Source organism: Syngnathus leptorhynchus, chromosome 3 (assembly GCF_054491065.1).
Source record: "Syngnathus leptorhynchus isolate UIUO chromosome 3, UIUO_Slep, whole genome shotgun sequence".
In the NCBI taxonomy this organism is placed as follows: domain Eukaryota; kingdom Metazoa; phylum Chordata; class Actinopteri; order Syngnathiformes; family Syngnathidae; genus Syngnathus; species Syngnathus leptorhynchus.
Genome location: NC_141197.1, coordinates 14,889,352 through 14,905,523, shown reverse-complemented (window position 1 = coordinate 14,905,523; position 16,172 = coordinate 14,889,352). Strand labels below are relative to the sequence as shown.

Genomic DNA, 16,172 nt, shown 5'->3' with positions numbered 1-16,172 from the left:
ATAAATAAATAAATAATATACCCCCCTAAAAAACAAAACAAATTACGTCATCGGGGTGCGACTGCAACCACTGGGAACTCTGCCACGTCACAGTGTGTCAGACGCAAACACCCACCGTGGTGGTGTGGCCATTCAAAAATGCTTTCATTTCGAGAGCAAATTCTATTGCTTGACCTACTCGGCATCTTGTAGAAGAGTTTAACCACGAAGCTACCTTAATTTGTTGCGGAAATTCCACGCTGTCGTTTGTTCTTGCTTGCTGTTCACCGGTAAGTACTTTAGCTAGCCGGCTAGCCGCTTAGCATCTCAAATTAAGTAAATGTGGGCATTTGGAGTGGTGACAGTTTTGCTTTATGTTGCCACCATTTAGTTTCAATCTAGAACCCATTTCATAGGTTCTTATTCAACATTTGAATTGAGAAATGCTACTACTCAACATCAAATTAAAAGACGTCCAATGATTTCATTTGGAAATAGTTTTGATTGAACAAAAACGGGCAGCACTTGAAGGGAAAGGAAACAAAATGAACTTTGAACACATTGGACTTTTAAACAACTAATAAAAATAAAACCTATCCCTCTTGAGGATTTTATTGTTCTGGCTTGTTAGATAACATTAAGTAGCACTTAATTACATCAGTTTTGAGGATAATTTATTGCAGGGCTCTTTGTATTTTATCATATTGGTCTTGTTGGGGTGTAACTAATGATTAGTTGCTTTCTGTGGAACAGTCATACAACGAGTGAACAGCAATACGCTAGTTTCCGTTGCTATGGCAACCTCAATCAACGTCTGTGTGTTTCATGGTGTTGGTTGTGTTGAATGAGCTCTTTGTGGGATGGGCTCATACCCCAGTTGCTATCCTGTTCTGGGACCTGGCCCATATCCTGTATAGACAAATAGGATTTTATTGGAAAGCAGTCTGATGTCACTTTACCATAAAGGAAATATTGGAACCACAAAATTGTTTTAAAATAAAACAAGTGACACAGAAATCCAAAGTATTATTGAATAGTTGTGGGTGTCATTTGTGTTAAAGTGCTTGAATTTGACCTCAATAAAGTTGTATGAACCCTAAACAGGCTGAGAATTTGTGTGACAGGTCAAGGTTCAAACAAACATAGTCTTTACTGAAAGTCACTGTTGTTTTTTTGTAAATTCTCTGTCATTCTTTTACACATACACACACACATTCATGGGTGTGTATTCGCCGCATGAGCTCATTTATATTCTTGTGGGTTTCCCAGGCCGAGGTTGTGGAATGCTGCTGGACGAGACTCCATTGTTTGATCCTTCTCTGCTTCAGGAGTTAGATTGGAGCAACAACAGTCTCTCCTTCTCCCCCCTCATCTCGCCCTCCAACCCGGGCCAAGGCTTAGTGCTCAGGCCCCTCTGCCCTGCCGACTTCAACAGGGGTGAGTGACCCTGTTTGAACCATCCGCTAAAATGGCCCACAAACTTGAGGTTCTTACTCCAACGTGTTTCTTGTTTTTGTCTGTCAGGGTTTTTTAAGGTTCTATCTCAATTAACCGAGACGGGTGATGTCTCCGCAGACCAGTTTATAAGTAAGTCAAAGTTACTGACTCAATAGCATCTCTGAAAATCTGTTTAAATTTCTCTTTAAATCGTAATAAGCTGATTTTTTTTTTTTTTATCTTTCAGAAAAGTTTGAGCACATGAAAAAAACAGGGGACTACTATGTGGTGGTGGTAGAGGACACCAATCTTGGACAAATTGTGGCAACGGCTACTTTAATCACGGAGCATAAATTTATTCATTCTTGTGCAAAGGTACGTTTGTAACTTTATAAAAGTGCATTTAAATACCTTCATACTAATGGAATGACCTAAGACCCTGAGGTGCTAATGCTACGTACAAGTGGACTGTTGAGCTTGAACTCAATTTGCGGGGGTGTTTGTTTGCAGAGAGGCCGAGTGGAGGAAGTGGTGGTTAGTGACGTGTGCAGAGGCAAACAACTGGGAAAACTGTGAGTCTGGTTGGTCAGACGCTTTTGTTACCTCGGCCCAAAGGGAAATGCTAATGTTTGACAACACCCATTTTCTCATGAGAAAATGACCAATGTTGCTGAGGGATATTTACCACCAGTATTGTGCTTGGTTATCGGAAGAGGACTTGGTTTGGCTTCCTCCTTTAATTTCCTCTCTGTCTTTTTCTCTCGCACAGGTTAATGTCCACACTGACACTACTCAGCAAAAAACTGAATTGCTATAAGATCACACTGGAATGCGCAGCCAAAAACGTTGCTTTCTATCAAAAGTTCGGTTACGGCGCTTCCGACGAGACTTATATGCAGTGTCGCTTTTCCAATTGAGGATCTCTGGGCTCCGAGCGCAACTTTCCACGCTGATCTCTGACGTCAGCCGAGGAGAACAATATGGTGATTCGAAGTGCGTCATTTCGAAACTGAGTCATCTCGAAGAGTAACATCCTGACTTCACAGCTGAAGTAAACTAAAACATGTGTTGGAAACCCCCCCACATCCTTTTTGTTTTGGTAATCGTGGCTACCTCACTACAGCAGAACTCTGAACACGGGATCATCAATGTCTGTAAATGTCTTTTTTTTTTGTTACAATGGTAACAGAAACTTTGAATGAAATCAGCCAGGCATTTAGCTATTTCCTTTTAAGCATTCAATAATTCATCAATAAATCATTGTGAAAGGCAAGTAACCAAAGAACAATTATCAGAGCTTAAAAATGACAGATTTTAGTGAAGGTGTAAATCCAATCGGATTTAAAATTGGTGCAAGCCAACAGAAGTTTATGAATATTTGAAGTCACTAACGTTTGATTTTTGTAACGCTGCGATTACGTTTGTGATGGGTGGGAAGGATTATTCAAAAGTTAGATTTGTAAATTCATATTTAAGTGACTTTTTTTTGTTGGGCTTTGGGAATGTATTTAATGTAATTTATTGCCAAATATGTACAAAAGTAAATAAAACAGCAGTAAAATACAGCATACCACCAGTCTTTTTTTTTTTTGGGTTGAAATCTGAGGGCAGCACAGATGCTTCTTAATCTGAACCGCAGCCATCAAGAATCTCTTTTTTGCATGCTTTTTTCAAACTTTTGTATCTCATCTCAATAATGTTCCAAATACAATTTAAAGATTTTCAGTGCACATTTGACTTAGGTAAGATGGAACCAAAAAAATTAAAATGGATTCAGTCAGAACTTTTATTATGTAACAATTTAATCCTATCCAACATTAAGCCTGAAATTAGTTGTTAATCCTATGACACCAAAATAAAGGCATTAACTATCTCTCTTGGTTAAGTCTTGCAATGGGCGACGTCCTGGCCACTTTCCCTTTTCCCGCCTGCCCCCTTCCGGTCATCTACACAAATTCAAGTATTGAAAGTGCATTATTGCAATACTGTCCCGCTGCAAATGCAAAAATGCTTTAAATACTATAAAATTGCAAAAAATTTCTCATCAGTGCATACAGCTCAAGAAACAACAACAAAGTTATCAAATTTACTCATTCCCAACAGACCTCCACGTCTCAGACATGAGCGGTCTCCCATCCCTCCCCCCCTTTAGAAAAAGGTTCAAATGTCTACATTTTTAATCCCATTAAAAATGTAAAAAAAAGAAAGAAAACAAAACAAACAAAAAAAAAAGAGTGCAACACGCTAAGTAGCTAAATGTAAGCAAGGCTCATCCATTTTGTGCTGCTGTGACCTGCATTGCTCCTAAATCATCATCTTCCTCCAGGCTGCGCTTACGGCTTCCTGTTTGAAGAGAAGCCAATGTCAAAGAGCATTTTGACAATCACATCCATTGCCTGTACGGACCTGGCATGCCCGCTTGTAAGAAGGAGCGGCCCAGCTGCATTGGTGACATCATCTTAATGGTCAGTTTGGCGAGGTAGATTGCTTCATATTCCTGCAAAACAAAAACGAGCTCCAGCACATCTTTGTAAGGCTCATCGTGTCACTTGTTAAACAAGTGAAGCTCACCTGAAGCTGATGCACAAATCCCATGTTGGGGTTAATGCAGAACCTCCTCTCCTGGATGTGGCTGAATGCATCCCTAGAGTGAGCGCACAGGTGAGAAGAGCAGCATGGTGTGTGTACGAGCTAGCCGCCTAGGACCGCACGAATAGCCCCGAAGCACGTCATTGTGATTTCTTCACACCATTAGAAAATGTTAAAAGGGAGTACAAAGACTCACCTGTATTTCATTCCAAATGTTTCCATTAGGTAGGCAATCACTAAGGCAGCACTGAAATTGGAAAAAAAAGTCGACATTAGCATCGCTCCATCTGTAATTGCTTTTGCCCACGAGGCTGTTCTGTGACCTTGCTCATTTTGGTTCAAAATGATCAGTTCATTGCAGAGGAACTTTTTTTCATAACTGGAAAAAAAAATCTAATTCACAATATATAAGCCATATAAAATGACAAACAACAGTGTACAACTTCATGCTCTCAAATGAGTTTACAAAACAGAAAAAAAAAATAATAATCTGAAAACAGTACCTTCTTGAGATCCCTGCATTACCGTGAACCAGTACCTTTCCTAAAAGGGGAAAACAAAAGCAAACTCAATCTTACAAACTTGTGCTGTGACTTTACAATGTGATCTCACCTCCAGTTGCTAAACAGCCATCAATAAATTCTTTAGTCTGCAGACAGAAAACAAATAATACATCAAATACATGCTGTTGCCAAAACGTTGCCATAAAGGCATGAAAAGTGTTCAAACTCACCGTGGGAAAAAATCTTATGATATTCTCCACTGGATTGTCTGCAATATCTAGCACAAGGTATCTGCACCAAAACAACAACAACAGTCAGACAGGGACAAGACACTACTGTATGAATTCACTATTCTTACCTTAATGTATGAGGGAAATTAGGTTTGATAAAATTGGCTTCAATGTCTTGGCGCACACAGACGACATGCGTGATGCCTTGTCGCTCCAAAGACTGCAGCTACACCGCCAAACACCACAACATCATTTATTACGAAACATTTCATTTTGGCTGTGTAATAAAATTTATACCTTGCTTTTCATGGCAGCAGAATAAGGACCTAAAAACAGTCCGGGTAATATTTCCTATAAAAAAACAAGACACAGGCACAATTTTGAGAATATTCTAAACACACAGAATTGGCTATCAATCGATTGTGCATGTTTACAAAAAAAACAAATTATCCAGTGATTAAAATAAGGTATATATTAGCAGTGGTGTAAATTAAGATGGTAACGAATATCTGCGCAACACAGGCACAGCTGGTGCTCAGGTAAAAACAGATGTATCACTAAATCGAAAATATGATAATAGAGCGAATAGAAAATGGTCAATTGGTCAATTTACAGATTGTGAAGTGATCACAAACATACCAGCATCCAATGTTTCCCGTTGGGAACATTTGCTAACTGGTCTACCTTGGAGATTCCACAACAAATAAAACCTACCACTTATTGTCATGTAGTCATATTATAGTTAACACATTTGTTTAGGAACTACGAGAAGGCTGCTGTCCATCCTCAACCCTAGATTTCAGTACCTACTCCTGAGATTATTTCTTTTATTTTATTAAAAGGTCATGTTTAATGACAGTTATTGTGGAGATGAACATACCTGCATTTCGCGTCTCATTGGATAAGCCCAGTCCTGCAAAAAGAACATATTTAAAATGAAAACGTTGCAGTTTGAGCCACAATTAAACTGCAACTACGTTATGTGGCTAATGCTAACGTGCTAGGAGTGTTTTTGTTAATTCAGTAAATTTGACAATAATTCACGTTGCCTCAGACAATATTCGTCTCTCGTGACAAAACTAAAGAAATGGTGTTCACCAAAAAACGACACATTTGTACAAAGACTTAGGGTGTAGTATGTATGTAGCGGCGGCTAGCTGAGGTGAGCTAGCCGTCCAGAACCAACCAGGAGCTCCTCCTTGGTGGCGGGCAGAGACGGGAACTGGAGCTTCATCTCCTCGTCCATTCCGCTGAGGCGTTCGGCCACGTTCGCCGGGCCCGGCTCGTCGCAAACCGATTTGGCTCTTATCTCACGGGCGGGGTTAGCTGGATACTCGATGTAGTTCGTCGCCAGCCTGCACATGCATGTCCGCCATGCTGTTCCCCCTGACACTCCGAGGGCGTCACGTGACCAAGCGGTCGACACAGCGGCGTGGGTGGCGAAATAAATAAAACAACAGTGACATCTAGAGGAAAATGTAGGAGGTGCACGGGGTGACACCCAAATTTAGAATTGGCCGATGACGTGGAATTTAGAAGCTTAGAACGTTTGTGAGCGCCTTCTCTGTCTGACTCAAGGTTGGTGATTTTAATTAATATAATTAAAAATGGACAAACTCCATGCAAATCCTGCTAATATGTGCAAATGGGAGAATATAACTTTATTCTAACAAGCAGATTACTTCAAATTATGTTTGAAACAATACTGAGTAGGTTGTTTATTTTTTATTGAAGGGATTTAGTAATGACGCACTGATTCATGGGCCCTTGATTATTTTGGGCCTTGGGAGGGCCTTCGTCCCCTTGCTGCTCATGAGGAGTCCTGCCTCATTAAGGACACAGACCATTGAACGTCAGACCACTTATGAATCAGGTCTCTTCACAAGAGTACACCCAGGCAAGAAATCCTGACTAACCTGATTGATTTATACCCCCCCCCCCTTTTTTTTTCATTATTATTTTTTTAATCAGTGTCCTTTCATTTGCACACTAATTGCAACAGATACAATCTGATGTCGGTCTAGTCAGCTCAATTGCTCAGATTCTTCTTTGTGGTCAGGTAACATGTTTGTGTTGCCTGGCACAGATGACGGTTTTTCAGAATGTAACTTTACACCTGAAATGCAATTGTTGCTATCCACCAGGAACACAAATGTGGATAGATTGAATTACTCCTGATCACATAATACGCATTGTTGCTAGGTAGAGTTCTTAGGTTCATTCATAATGTAACTTTACACATAAAATACAATCCATCTATCTCGTCTATCTGTCCGTGTGTACATTGAACTTTCCTTCCAGATATTTACAAGATATTTACAGATGCTATGTTCTCTGCTTTTACTTTTGCTTTACTCTTTTCAAATATTATAAAAGCCTGAAAAATGTCAACCAGGGATACGAGTTGCCTCGTAAACAAACAATATGTGAGCTAATATATGATCAGTCTTGACTTGCTGTGAAAAACGCAGCTTTTTGGGAATGCAAAATCTCTGTTTGATCCCTCCCCGCTGCTGCCCAAAAACCAAAGCAAGCATGGGAAGATCACTCAAGCTCCTCGCAGTCAGCTCCCAGTGGGCTGCTAAATTCAAACCCAGATCAAATCTCCAACATTTCTGGAGGTGATATCACACGCTCATCTTCACTCCACCGCAAATGCGCTCATTTAATCATGACACACACTCCCTGTGAATAGTTTATAGCAGCACCAAGGCAAAGTTGAGTCAAGACGGAATCAAACCGTGCGCCTCGAAACTGTGAGGCGGTTGTACTAACCAGTGCTCCACTATGCTAATTATTTGGGGGGGGGGGGGGAGTTTTGACTTTGAGCAAATCATTTTCAACTCCATTCTGTGTGATATGATTCAATCTCCACAAGTTGACATTTTATCAGAAATGCTGGTAATGAGCTTCAGCCAGACAGAAGACATTGAGTCAATAATATATCAACATTGTGTCAGCTGTAGCAATGCTTTTGGAATTTTAAGTAAAAACCACCGCAAATTGCCTCTTTCAAAACAAGCAATTCAACATTGAGTAATTGAGTAGAGTGTTAATTGTCGCTTTTATTGGAGCCTTTCATCCAGTTTCCACGGAGATTCCTGCTTCGCTGTGCAAAAGCCGCACAGGAGTGTGAAGCTCATTTAGGATGCGAATTTAATGATGATCGGCATTAACCTTCAGGAGAACACACACACTAGCAGGCCTCTCACATTTTTTTTTTTTAATTTATCCGGAATGTGTGGCTTCCCTGTAGAAAAACAACTAAAGGCCTGCATCAGTCAAGGTCAGCCTAAATAAATTGGCATGGCTCAGCTCCCATAAAATGCAGCTGCTCCACAGACCATTTTTCCTGATCAATCCGAAGAGATAAAAAGTCACACATTCTAGTCTATTTAAAACAGAATACATGTCACAAAATGGTCTGATTTAAGATTTAGAATGGGAGCAAACCAAAAATTTGGAACAGCGCTAAAAGAGGTAACGCACCTAGCGGTAAAGATTCGTGAGTGTTCGCAAACATATAGTAGAGAATGTTTTTTTTTTTTTTGAGTCGAGGTCTCAAAAGACTCCAAAGATGTTCACCGGGCATTCGCAAACAGTTTTAATGGTTACATTATTTTTTTTTTTTACAATTTTCTTTTTGTTCACACACTCCTTGTCTCACCTCTCTACTTTTGTCCAGGTGGACATTTTATTTAGAGCTCTCCCCCTCGTTTCCAGTCCTCTGGAGGTCTTATTAACAGACACACAGTCCTCATGTTTTATTGTCTATGATAAAACCTCGCCACCGATCTCTCATTACTGAGGGGGTCTTTGGAAATGAGCCCTACATACTATATCAGATGACTATCGCCTGTAATAAGGCAAAAAAAGTTAAACGCACTTTCGGAATCGAGCTTGCGTCCCCTTTGCATGAATAAGCCATTAGGTTGGGGGGTATGATGGGAAATTTAACATGAGAATGTCTGCAGAAACGTCGTCTTCAGACATTACAAGCTTTCCACGTGCAGACGCGTTCATGCACATGAATATACACCGTCAAAAGAGACGAGACGCGATGCATTATTCAAGTGCCTGCGTTTGAAATGTTTCCCCAAATGTCTTTCATGGCGGATTTCAGTCACAGTCTGTCTTTTACTTCTCTGGGGTCCAACTAACATACTTGGTCCTCGTAGGTCACTCGCGTGATAAATATAGTTAGGGATCCTCCGCTGAGCTTTCAGACGACAATTCCAACCCCAATGGTTTGTAATTTGTACATTTGTTGGTCATACATAAAATAACATTCCACTTAGTGATGCACTTGGACTTTCTTTTCTGTTTTAGGGTTTGGCTTGCTAAATGTGACCATGCTTCATCACTCATCATTTGTTTTGCTGTTTATGACGTGCCAGAGTCTTTTAATGATATTATGGACCACCGAGAATACAATTGGAAAATTTCTTGAGAAATGTTGTTGATTTCCTGATTACCGTAATTTCTGGACTATAAGACGATACTTTTTGCTTTGGTTTTTGTAATATTGTAAAAGGAGTTGTTTTGGAAATATAGGTGATAGAAATGAGGAGATTTCATTTGAAACACTTGCGGTTTACAGTCCGGTGCGGCGTATAGATGAACAAAAAAATTGATTTTTCCCTAATTTTAGCTGGTGCGGTTTATATTCAGGTGCGGCTCATAGTACGGAAATCACATTAATTGATGGAATAATCGAGAGGATAATCGAGTCTATATAGATTTTTTCATGACAGCTCTTTTCTATACAAAATCTTTCGAGACGCCACCATATTGAAAACGTTACGCTACTCGCGGTTGCGCTTTTGACATCCACACTTTTCCTGGCGAGAAGGTTCGACACCTCCACTTTTCCTGCTGTCTCCTTCTCCCTCCAATCCATTGACAGCCATTTTGTAGCTCTCACAGCTTGAAAACGCTTCAGTGGTTTGACGCTCATATTTTTTTCCCGATGAATGCTATCCACACCTACAGTTTACCTGCTGTTACTGTGCCCCACCCCCCTCAACTACATCCCTCACACCATTTCACAGCTTTCCTCGCCTCTGACGGACATATTTGCGGAGCCCGTTCATCCTCAAATGAATCCGAGCTTACAGACCCTGCCCTCGTTGATGCTCCGTCGTCTCCCCTCATTATCAGCCACTTGTCCGCGCAGCTGCTCCTCTTTTACTAATTAACTTCTCAGCGTAAAGGGGGCACTTAGGCTAACGGGCGCTGCCAAATTCTTGCTAAGTAACGATTAGAGCGAATCAAAGTCAACCTGTTCCAAGTGGCTGCAAATATTTGTGCAATTAGCTCGACTCATCAGGGAGTTTAAATACCGTTTTTTAGTTTATTTATTCAAATGCAAATGGGTGAAGGGGACTATAGGCTGGAGGCCTTTATTTCTACAAAAATAAATGCATTTTTAAAACGAGATAGCAGGTGTTCAAAAGCAATTCTGCCTCCAATGACAAATAAAACGTGACATTGCTCGCGCAGGTAATTAAAGTCTTGTCATGAAATAATACATTTTCAGTTTAATAGGAATAATTGAAAATGACAATATTTATGCCTGTCAATTGAATGAATTGTGTCTGACTTTGGAGGTTCCATCGTAATTGGATTAAAGTTGCGTAGCGGAGTGTTTAATATCCGTAGACGACAGACTGTTTTATTCCACTGTTTATGTTCCCCCTGCTTCGGCCTGCTGTCAGACGGCTGCGAGCAAAGCGGTGATGCAGCAAATCATTAACACGCTTTGACACACTGCTCTCGGCGAAGGCTCGCTTTCCAAGCTTTGACTGACAAGTGGAGCGCCCGGGTCTCAGACTGGCGATACTCCTGTCTTTTTTTTTTTTCTGTTTGTGTATCGCACCCTTTTGCTGTTTTGTTGTTGCTCGGCTTGGCTCCTGCTCCTGTTTTGCTACAGCGGGACGCCCTTCTACAAACAAATCCACGCTCCCTCTGGCCTTCCCTGCTTCCCCTCTTCTTTCTTTTTGTCTCCGCAGGTATCGTTGACGTTTTTCTTGCGCTTTCTTCCTCCTAAAAGGCTAACATTTGTTTTTGAAATACAAAATAATTCATTATTATTACAAGATGCATAAAAACAGTAATGCAATATTTGTGAATCCGGAAGCTCAGACTAATAAAAGTAATCAAACAAACTCCAGGCTTTAATTAGTCCTGCAGGCTCGGCACAATAAAAATGGAGAACCTGAGGACTTAATTAGATGTGTTGTGCCTATTTAGTGTCGCCCACTTGTCCGCCGCCACCAGAGATTCACTCGATTGCACTCGTGCTGGAATAATGGAGGAGGCGTGCAGTTTTGCCACGTCTGCTTGTTTTTTTATTCCGTAACACTGTCTTGAGGTCACATCTTGGTAATGCTGGCCTTGATGAATGATTATCACATGCGTCAACCCAAAAATTTCTTAGGAAGATGGACGGGAAATGAGAACGTGAAAGTAAATCACAATATTTTTTTTTGGTCTACTCAAGTACAATCGTGAAAACCTTCGACCACCTTTCTAACTTGATATATTCGACACTGATGAGATATTTGTTTGTTTGCATTTGTATTCCGATGTCACGAGTGGACAATCACAACACTATTGCGAGATAAATTGTACAATCAGTGCAGTTGTTTGGTCACTGGCGCGCTTGTAATCAGAGACCTGATGAAGCTTCAGGAGAGGGACTCTTGTAATGAAATCTCGTTGCCAAGAGTCTGTTATGCGACGCTTCTCAGTGGGAGCGAGGGCGGCCGCCTACTCGCTCGCTGGAACATCTTTGTCATTCGCCAAGCTATCAAGTGTGAGCGAAAATGTCCTAATCAGTGAAATGGTTGTCATCGCCCATCTTCCAGGTCACAAACCTGATCATGATATGAAGCCAAACAGTTAAGAAATAACATACTTGACTTTCCACAGGATAGCAGATGGTGCCACAATACATCGACATTCTTTGGCCCCGCCCCTCCGAGTTTGTTGGCCAATCAGTTCTTAGTTCCTCTTCAAACTTCTTAGATTGTTCATATAAGTTGCTTACGTGCAGCAATGCATTCTGGGATGGGTTTCGCGGCCATCTTGGAGGGGTTTACACATACACAGCACGCACACACAACTGTTTACATCATTCCTCAACTTGCTTTATTATAGCATTGTCAAAATATTTTGACGGCTTGCAAGCTGATCTACAACTTACTGTTACTGTGTTTGGTGGAATCGACCCATACACGATGTCCAAGGTTGATCTTTCGGCGGAGATCTCGATATTGTTTACTACCTGGTGTTAAAGACATGCTCTGTGACACAGCGCCAGATGAAAGCTTACAAATCACTGGAGGGTTACAACTATTTTTGTCAAAGAGATAGATACAGAGTGTAAACTTCAAAATCGTATCCGAAGAAACCGGTTAAGTTGTTGTACGGGTAAGAAAACAATAATGTGGCGATGAAGTTTGTGAACTTTTTTACTTGCTGCATTTGGCTTGTCATGTTGATAAGGCACCTCAAAAACCTGGAAAAATTTCACTTGACTTATTTGCTACATATTAATGAACATGAGCATCTCTCAGTGTAGCCCAGAGGCAAAGCAATATCCTCAACTCCTTTAGAAAGAGTCGCCTCAGTGTTTACCACCTCTTCTGGAAGAAACATTCAACATTTAAGATATATTGTTCGTCCCCGGGGGAGCTTTACTCGCTGAACTTCTTGTCTGCAAAAGCATTGATGAAATTGGAATGTTTCCAAACAACATCCTCATATAAATGCCTTGGAGACGGCCTGCAAATGGGCCCAGATGTTGATTGTGTGCTACATAATTGGACCTTCATCAACCTTGATGCAACTGTGGAAACTTGACGAGGAAGAAAATGAAAGAGCCACAAAACAAGTTTCAGATGAAGATTTCATTTGAATGAGATTATTTCCTTTCGATCAAACCTTTCTTTATTTTAGCAGCTCAAAACACGTACCATTTGCAGCGGTTGCCCGAGTCGCTAAACGTTTGCGCCTCTAATTCCTCCACACCACCAACAGCCACCCGCAAGTTGCCGTGCGACATCCTCCACAATTAGCGCCACCATAGCATCCACCTTAATGAGAAGACTGCACGCTAATGATAATTGAAATCACAGCAATCATTGCTGCAATGCTCTTCCCTCTCGTTTGCATTCTCTGCGTGCCTCATATTTTCCCTCACTCTGCCTCTGTAATAGAAAAGTCACCCATGGCGTTATGTTTCTGAGTGCGATTGTCATCGGGCAGAAAAATCATGATTTTCAGCAACTTAAAGCCAACGTTGTATTCATCTCCATCTTTCGTTCCTTTTCCTATTCATTTATTATGACTTCCCCCGACACAAACTGCCAGACGGGCAGCAAATCAACATCTCTTTAACGTTAGCACCACTTAACTTCTATTGTGCTTATTCCGCAGCTTGTTTGGTGTTGGGAGATGGATGCGGAGTGTGATAAAGCGATACGCCTTTGCAGTGTGGAGCGCTGGCTGCTCCCGACAGCGACTTAAATCAACGTTATTGCGCCTGGCTCACCCGTCCGTCTCTTTATGAAATAGCACCATCAACTTGTTGTAACTCAGACGAATTTCCTTTGAGAGTCGACAATGCGCTCGGTCATGGAGGAAATCACCGTTCGTTAACTGCTTGTTAGTCATAAATAAAAGGTTAACACTTGTAATGCATGGTTAATTGCACAACTTATGAGAGCCCGCGGAGGCCGAGCCATGTCGAGTTAATTAATATAGTACGGCGCGGATGTTTTGACACTTTCGGCAGATGAGATAGTGAGAGTGACAACGCTTAATGCGAAGGAACAGATGTTTCCATTAAGTATGTATGCGAGAGACAGACTGATGCTTGAGTTATGTGTCAATAGGATGACAGGTCGCCGTATATGTTGTGTTCGATGTGTTTGTGAATGCACCGACAGATGCTCTCATAAAATTATGGGAGGACAAGTCGATCGAAAAGCTAAGTGTGCACGATTGGAGTTTTTGTCTTTTGGTGTTTTCATAGACGAAATATGAATCTGTCTACCCGAATCTCAAATCCATCTGAATCATATTCCATCGCCGTGGTGTGGATAGATTCATGAGATCCACCGATATTTAAGTGGCTAGCCGTTAGCCACTTCTGTTGCAACACCGGCTAAGTGCAATGGCAATTCTACGGTCACTCACGGATGCAGCGTACTTTTCCATGTCTCCACATGAAATGTGAAAGCACCATAATTAAAGTGAATAACAACATCTGCTTTGATTGGCGGCAAATTGAGTTAAATGTGTTCACGCCCACAGCGGCGCAAACCACCCTTTTTTTTTTTAAACACACTGTCTTTTGCACGTCTTAATGACCAACATGCGGTTTAACACACCCCAGTGCAGACTTTTTCCCCACCATATGTAAATGCCCTGATGTGCCAACTAGAAAAACTCGATAAGACCAGAAAGTTACAAATGCAGCAACACGCTGGAGAATACCGCCGTGATGGATGAGTTTGGTCACCCCAAAGCGAGTTGAGTCTTTCCACAACATTGACAGAGAGACACAGCGATGTGTATATTGTGAATGAGAGAGATTGCTAGAGAAAGAGAAGAATGATCTGCGCGTGTGTGTGAATACGAGTGCGTGCCCTTGCATGTGTGTGTGTGCAAAGTGTCGATGGCCGCCGTCCAGCGAAGTAGAGCGCGAGGCTGACAGTGATGGAGAGGTTCAACGGAGGAGGGGAGAAGGAGATAAGTGGGGCGACAAGAGCGGCGAGGACGACAACTTAGTGCAGTCGATGACTCCGGGAAGAAGGCAGACTGAGAGACATTATCAGACAACCGGGGGAGAGAGTGAGAGTGAGAGGTCGAGACTGGCAAGAGATCCTTGGATGATTCCATTACTTGAGAGAAGAAGTTGTTTGTCTGTCTGAATCCTGTAAGAAGGCTGCAGACTACGAGTTGAGCCACCGGCCTTAAGCCTGGCCAATATGAATCTTGCTAAAAATAACTTGTAAATAAGATCAACCTGCAGTGTCAACACTAGTGGATTTTGGTGAACTCAATTTCCCTTTAATCTGTTTTTTTATGAGATAATGCCAAATGATTAGACTAACCTTGTGAGGCAGTACGATAATTTCTACAAATAGTGTCCTGTTGCAAAACTAAAAATATGTTTGGACTAATAGACAAATAAAATCCAAATTAATGTTACTGGTAAATAATTCATGTCAAGGACTATTGCAGAGAATGTTATGTGATATCTACAATTGAATGAATGTCACCAATGTGCAGCTGTTTTGGTTAGCCAAATATTGAATACACAGCAAATACTCTAAGGACTACATTTGTATATGAAAGATACACAAAAGGAACCTGACAAAAGAGACAAAGCATCTTTTTTATGCTGTCCATCCTCAGCCAAGATGGCTGACTCTAAGTGATCCAGACAGGCGAGATTTTTAAAATGCTATTAGAAGTATTCCAAATATCCCTGGAGACTGGTTGCAATAGAAACAGAATGCATAAAATGTTGGCAATTACGTTAACAGGGCAGCAAGATTGTTCTGTTTCCCGTAGGAACACTACTACGCCTGACTTTTTAATCTCCATGAGTGATTTTCAAACCCTTGTTTAGATGTCACAAAGCATCCGGTGAGGCCTTCACTCCCCCGTGACCTCGTCGTCTCTCGGACGGACTCCCGGTGGGCATCGTGCATCGTATTAGCTCAGCTCTGCCCCGGCTGAGTTATGGGCCAAAGTGTGCCTGCTTGGCTCGGTTTAAAACAGATGCAGTTTGCCTAATGGACTAAGTGAGTAGCTGCTGGAAGTTATGAGCCACGTAACAACTCTGCCAGAAGACGGCGCTGTAAATAAATAACGCTGTCGCCTTTACAATCCTGTTGTCCTCATTTAACAGGCCCCGCGGTGATGTACTGTAAGACTTTGTTGCTGCCAACCGGGTATTTCTCAAAGATTAGATATAGAGAGAGAAGGTTAAAGCAGGACCCCAATTTACTTTGAGAAGACCGCTATTGATTGTGAATGTCCACTGTGTGCTAGGCGCTTGTTGCTAGGAGATTTGTTTTTTTTTACGGTAACGATTGGGTTAAGATTTAGCATTGGCACTGAATAAAGTATCCTTAAAAGAGACTTTCTCAATAGAATTGAGGCTAGTGAAGCCTGTGAGAAAAACGAGCTGCAGTGGAAAAGAATTTCAAGGGAAAACATAATTAGAGCCAACTTTACACACCCTGTTTTTTGTCTTGATGAAATCAGCTCATGTTTTGGGGCTGTTTTATGGAAGTGAGTAACTGGACGTCTTCATGCCCCACATACAAATATTGATTTCATTACCATGTCAAGCTGAGTAAAATTTGTGAAACAATTAGCTAACACTTTTAGCTAGTGCTAATCTGTACGGCAA

The 16,172-nt window shown here is 41.4% G+C and overlaps 2 protein-coding genes across 3 annotated transcripts; one reads left to right on the top strand and one right to left on the bottom strand.

Moving 5' to 3' along the window:
• The first annotated feature begins 57 nt into the window (after positions 1 to 57).
• On the top strand, positions 58 to 2,984 carry gnpnat1 (glucosamine-phosphate N-acetyltransferase 1). The gene is made up of 6 exons (XM_085908090.1): positions 58 to 269; positions 1,249 to 1,416; positions 1,504 to 1,566; positions 1,664 to 1,791; positions 1,927 to 1,988; positions 2,186 to 2,984. Exons 2-6 carry the CDS (start codon positions 1,263 to 1,265, stop codon positions 2,331 to 2,333), a joined length of 555 nt encoding a protein of 184 aa, XP_085764216.1. The 5' UTR covers positions 58 to 269; positions 1,249 to 1,262; the 3' UTR covers positions 2,334 to 2,984.
• A 200-nt stretch (positions 2,985 to 3,184) lies between these two features.
• Positions 3,185 to 6,149, bottom strand: styx (serine/threonine/tyrosine interacting protein). 2 transcript variants are annotated; one of them, XM_085908089.1, is made up of 12 exons: positions 5,925 to 6,149; positions 5,619 to 5,651; positions 5,036 to 5,089; positions 4,867 to 4,964; positions 4,739 to 4,799; positions 4,618 to 4,654; positions 4,509 to 4,548; positions 4,202 to 4,252; positions 3,988 to 4,060; positions 3,823 to 3,913; positions 3,710 to 3,759; positions 3,185 to 3,362 (listed from the first exon to the last, which is right to left on the bottom strand). In XM_085908089.1, the coding sequence occupies exons 1-12, from the start codon at positions 6,099 to 6,101 to the stop codon at positions 3,285 to 3,287; spliced, it is 843 nt and encodes a 280-aa protein (XP_085764215.1). In that variant the 5' UTR covers positions 6,102 to 6,149; the 3' UTR covers positions 3,185 to 3,284. The 2 variants fall into 2 exon arrangements, with proteins under 2 accessions (XP_085764215.1, XP_085764214.1); XM_085908088.1 differs by having other exon boundaries at positions 3,185 to 3,759.
• Between the last annotated feature and the right edge of the window lie 10,023 nt (positions 6,150 to 16,172).

Bases quoted from the DNA above. Each gene is read 5' to 3' on its own strand.
- gnpnat1 (XM_085908090.1), top strand. From the start codon at position 1,263: ATGCTGCTGGACGAGACTCCATTGTTTGATCCTTCTCTGCTTCAGGAG. The intron at 1,792-1,926 runs GTACGTTTGTAA...GTTTGTTTGCAG, and splicing joins TTATTCATTCTTGTGCAAAG to AGAGGCCGAGTGGAGGAAGT. The intron at 1,989-2,185 runs GTGAGTCTGGTT...TCTCTCGCACAG, and splicing joins GGCAAACAACTGGGAAAACT to GTTAATGTCCACACTGACAC.
- styx (XM_085908089.1), bottom strand. From the start codon at position 6,101: ATGTGCAGGCTGGCGACGAACTACATCGAGTATCCAGCTAACCCCGCC. The intron at 4,253-4,508 runs GTACTGTTTTCA...TTCCAATTTCAG, and splicing joins AATGCAGGGATCTCAAGAAG to TGCTGCCTTAGTGATTGCCT. The intron at 4,061-4,201 runs GTGAGTCTTTGT...CGCTCACTCTAG, and splicing joins ACATTTGGAATGAAATACAG to GGATGCATTCAGCCACATCC.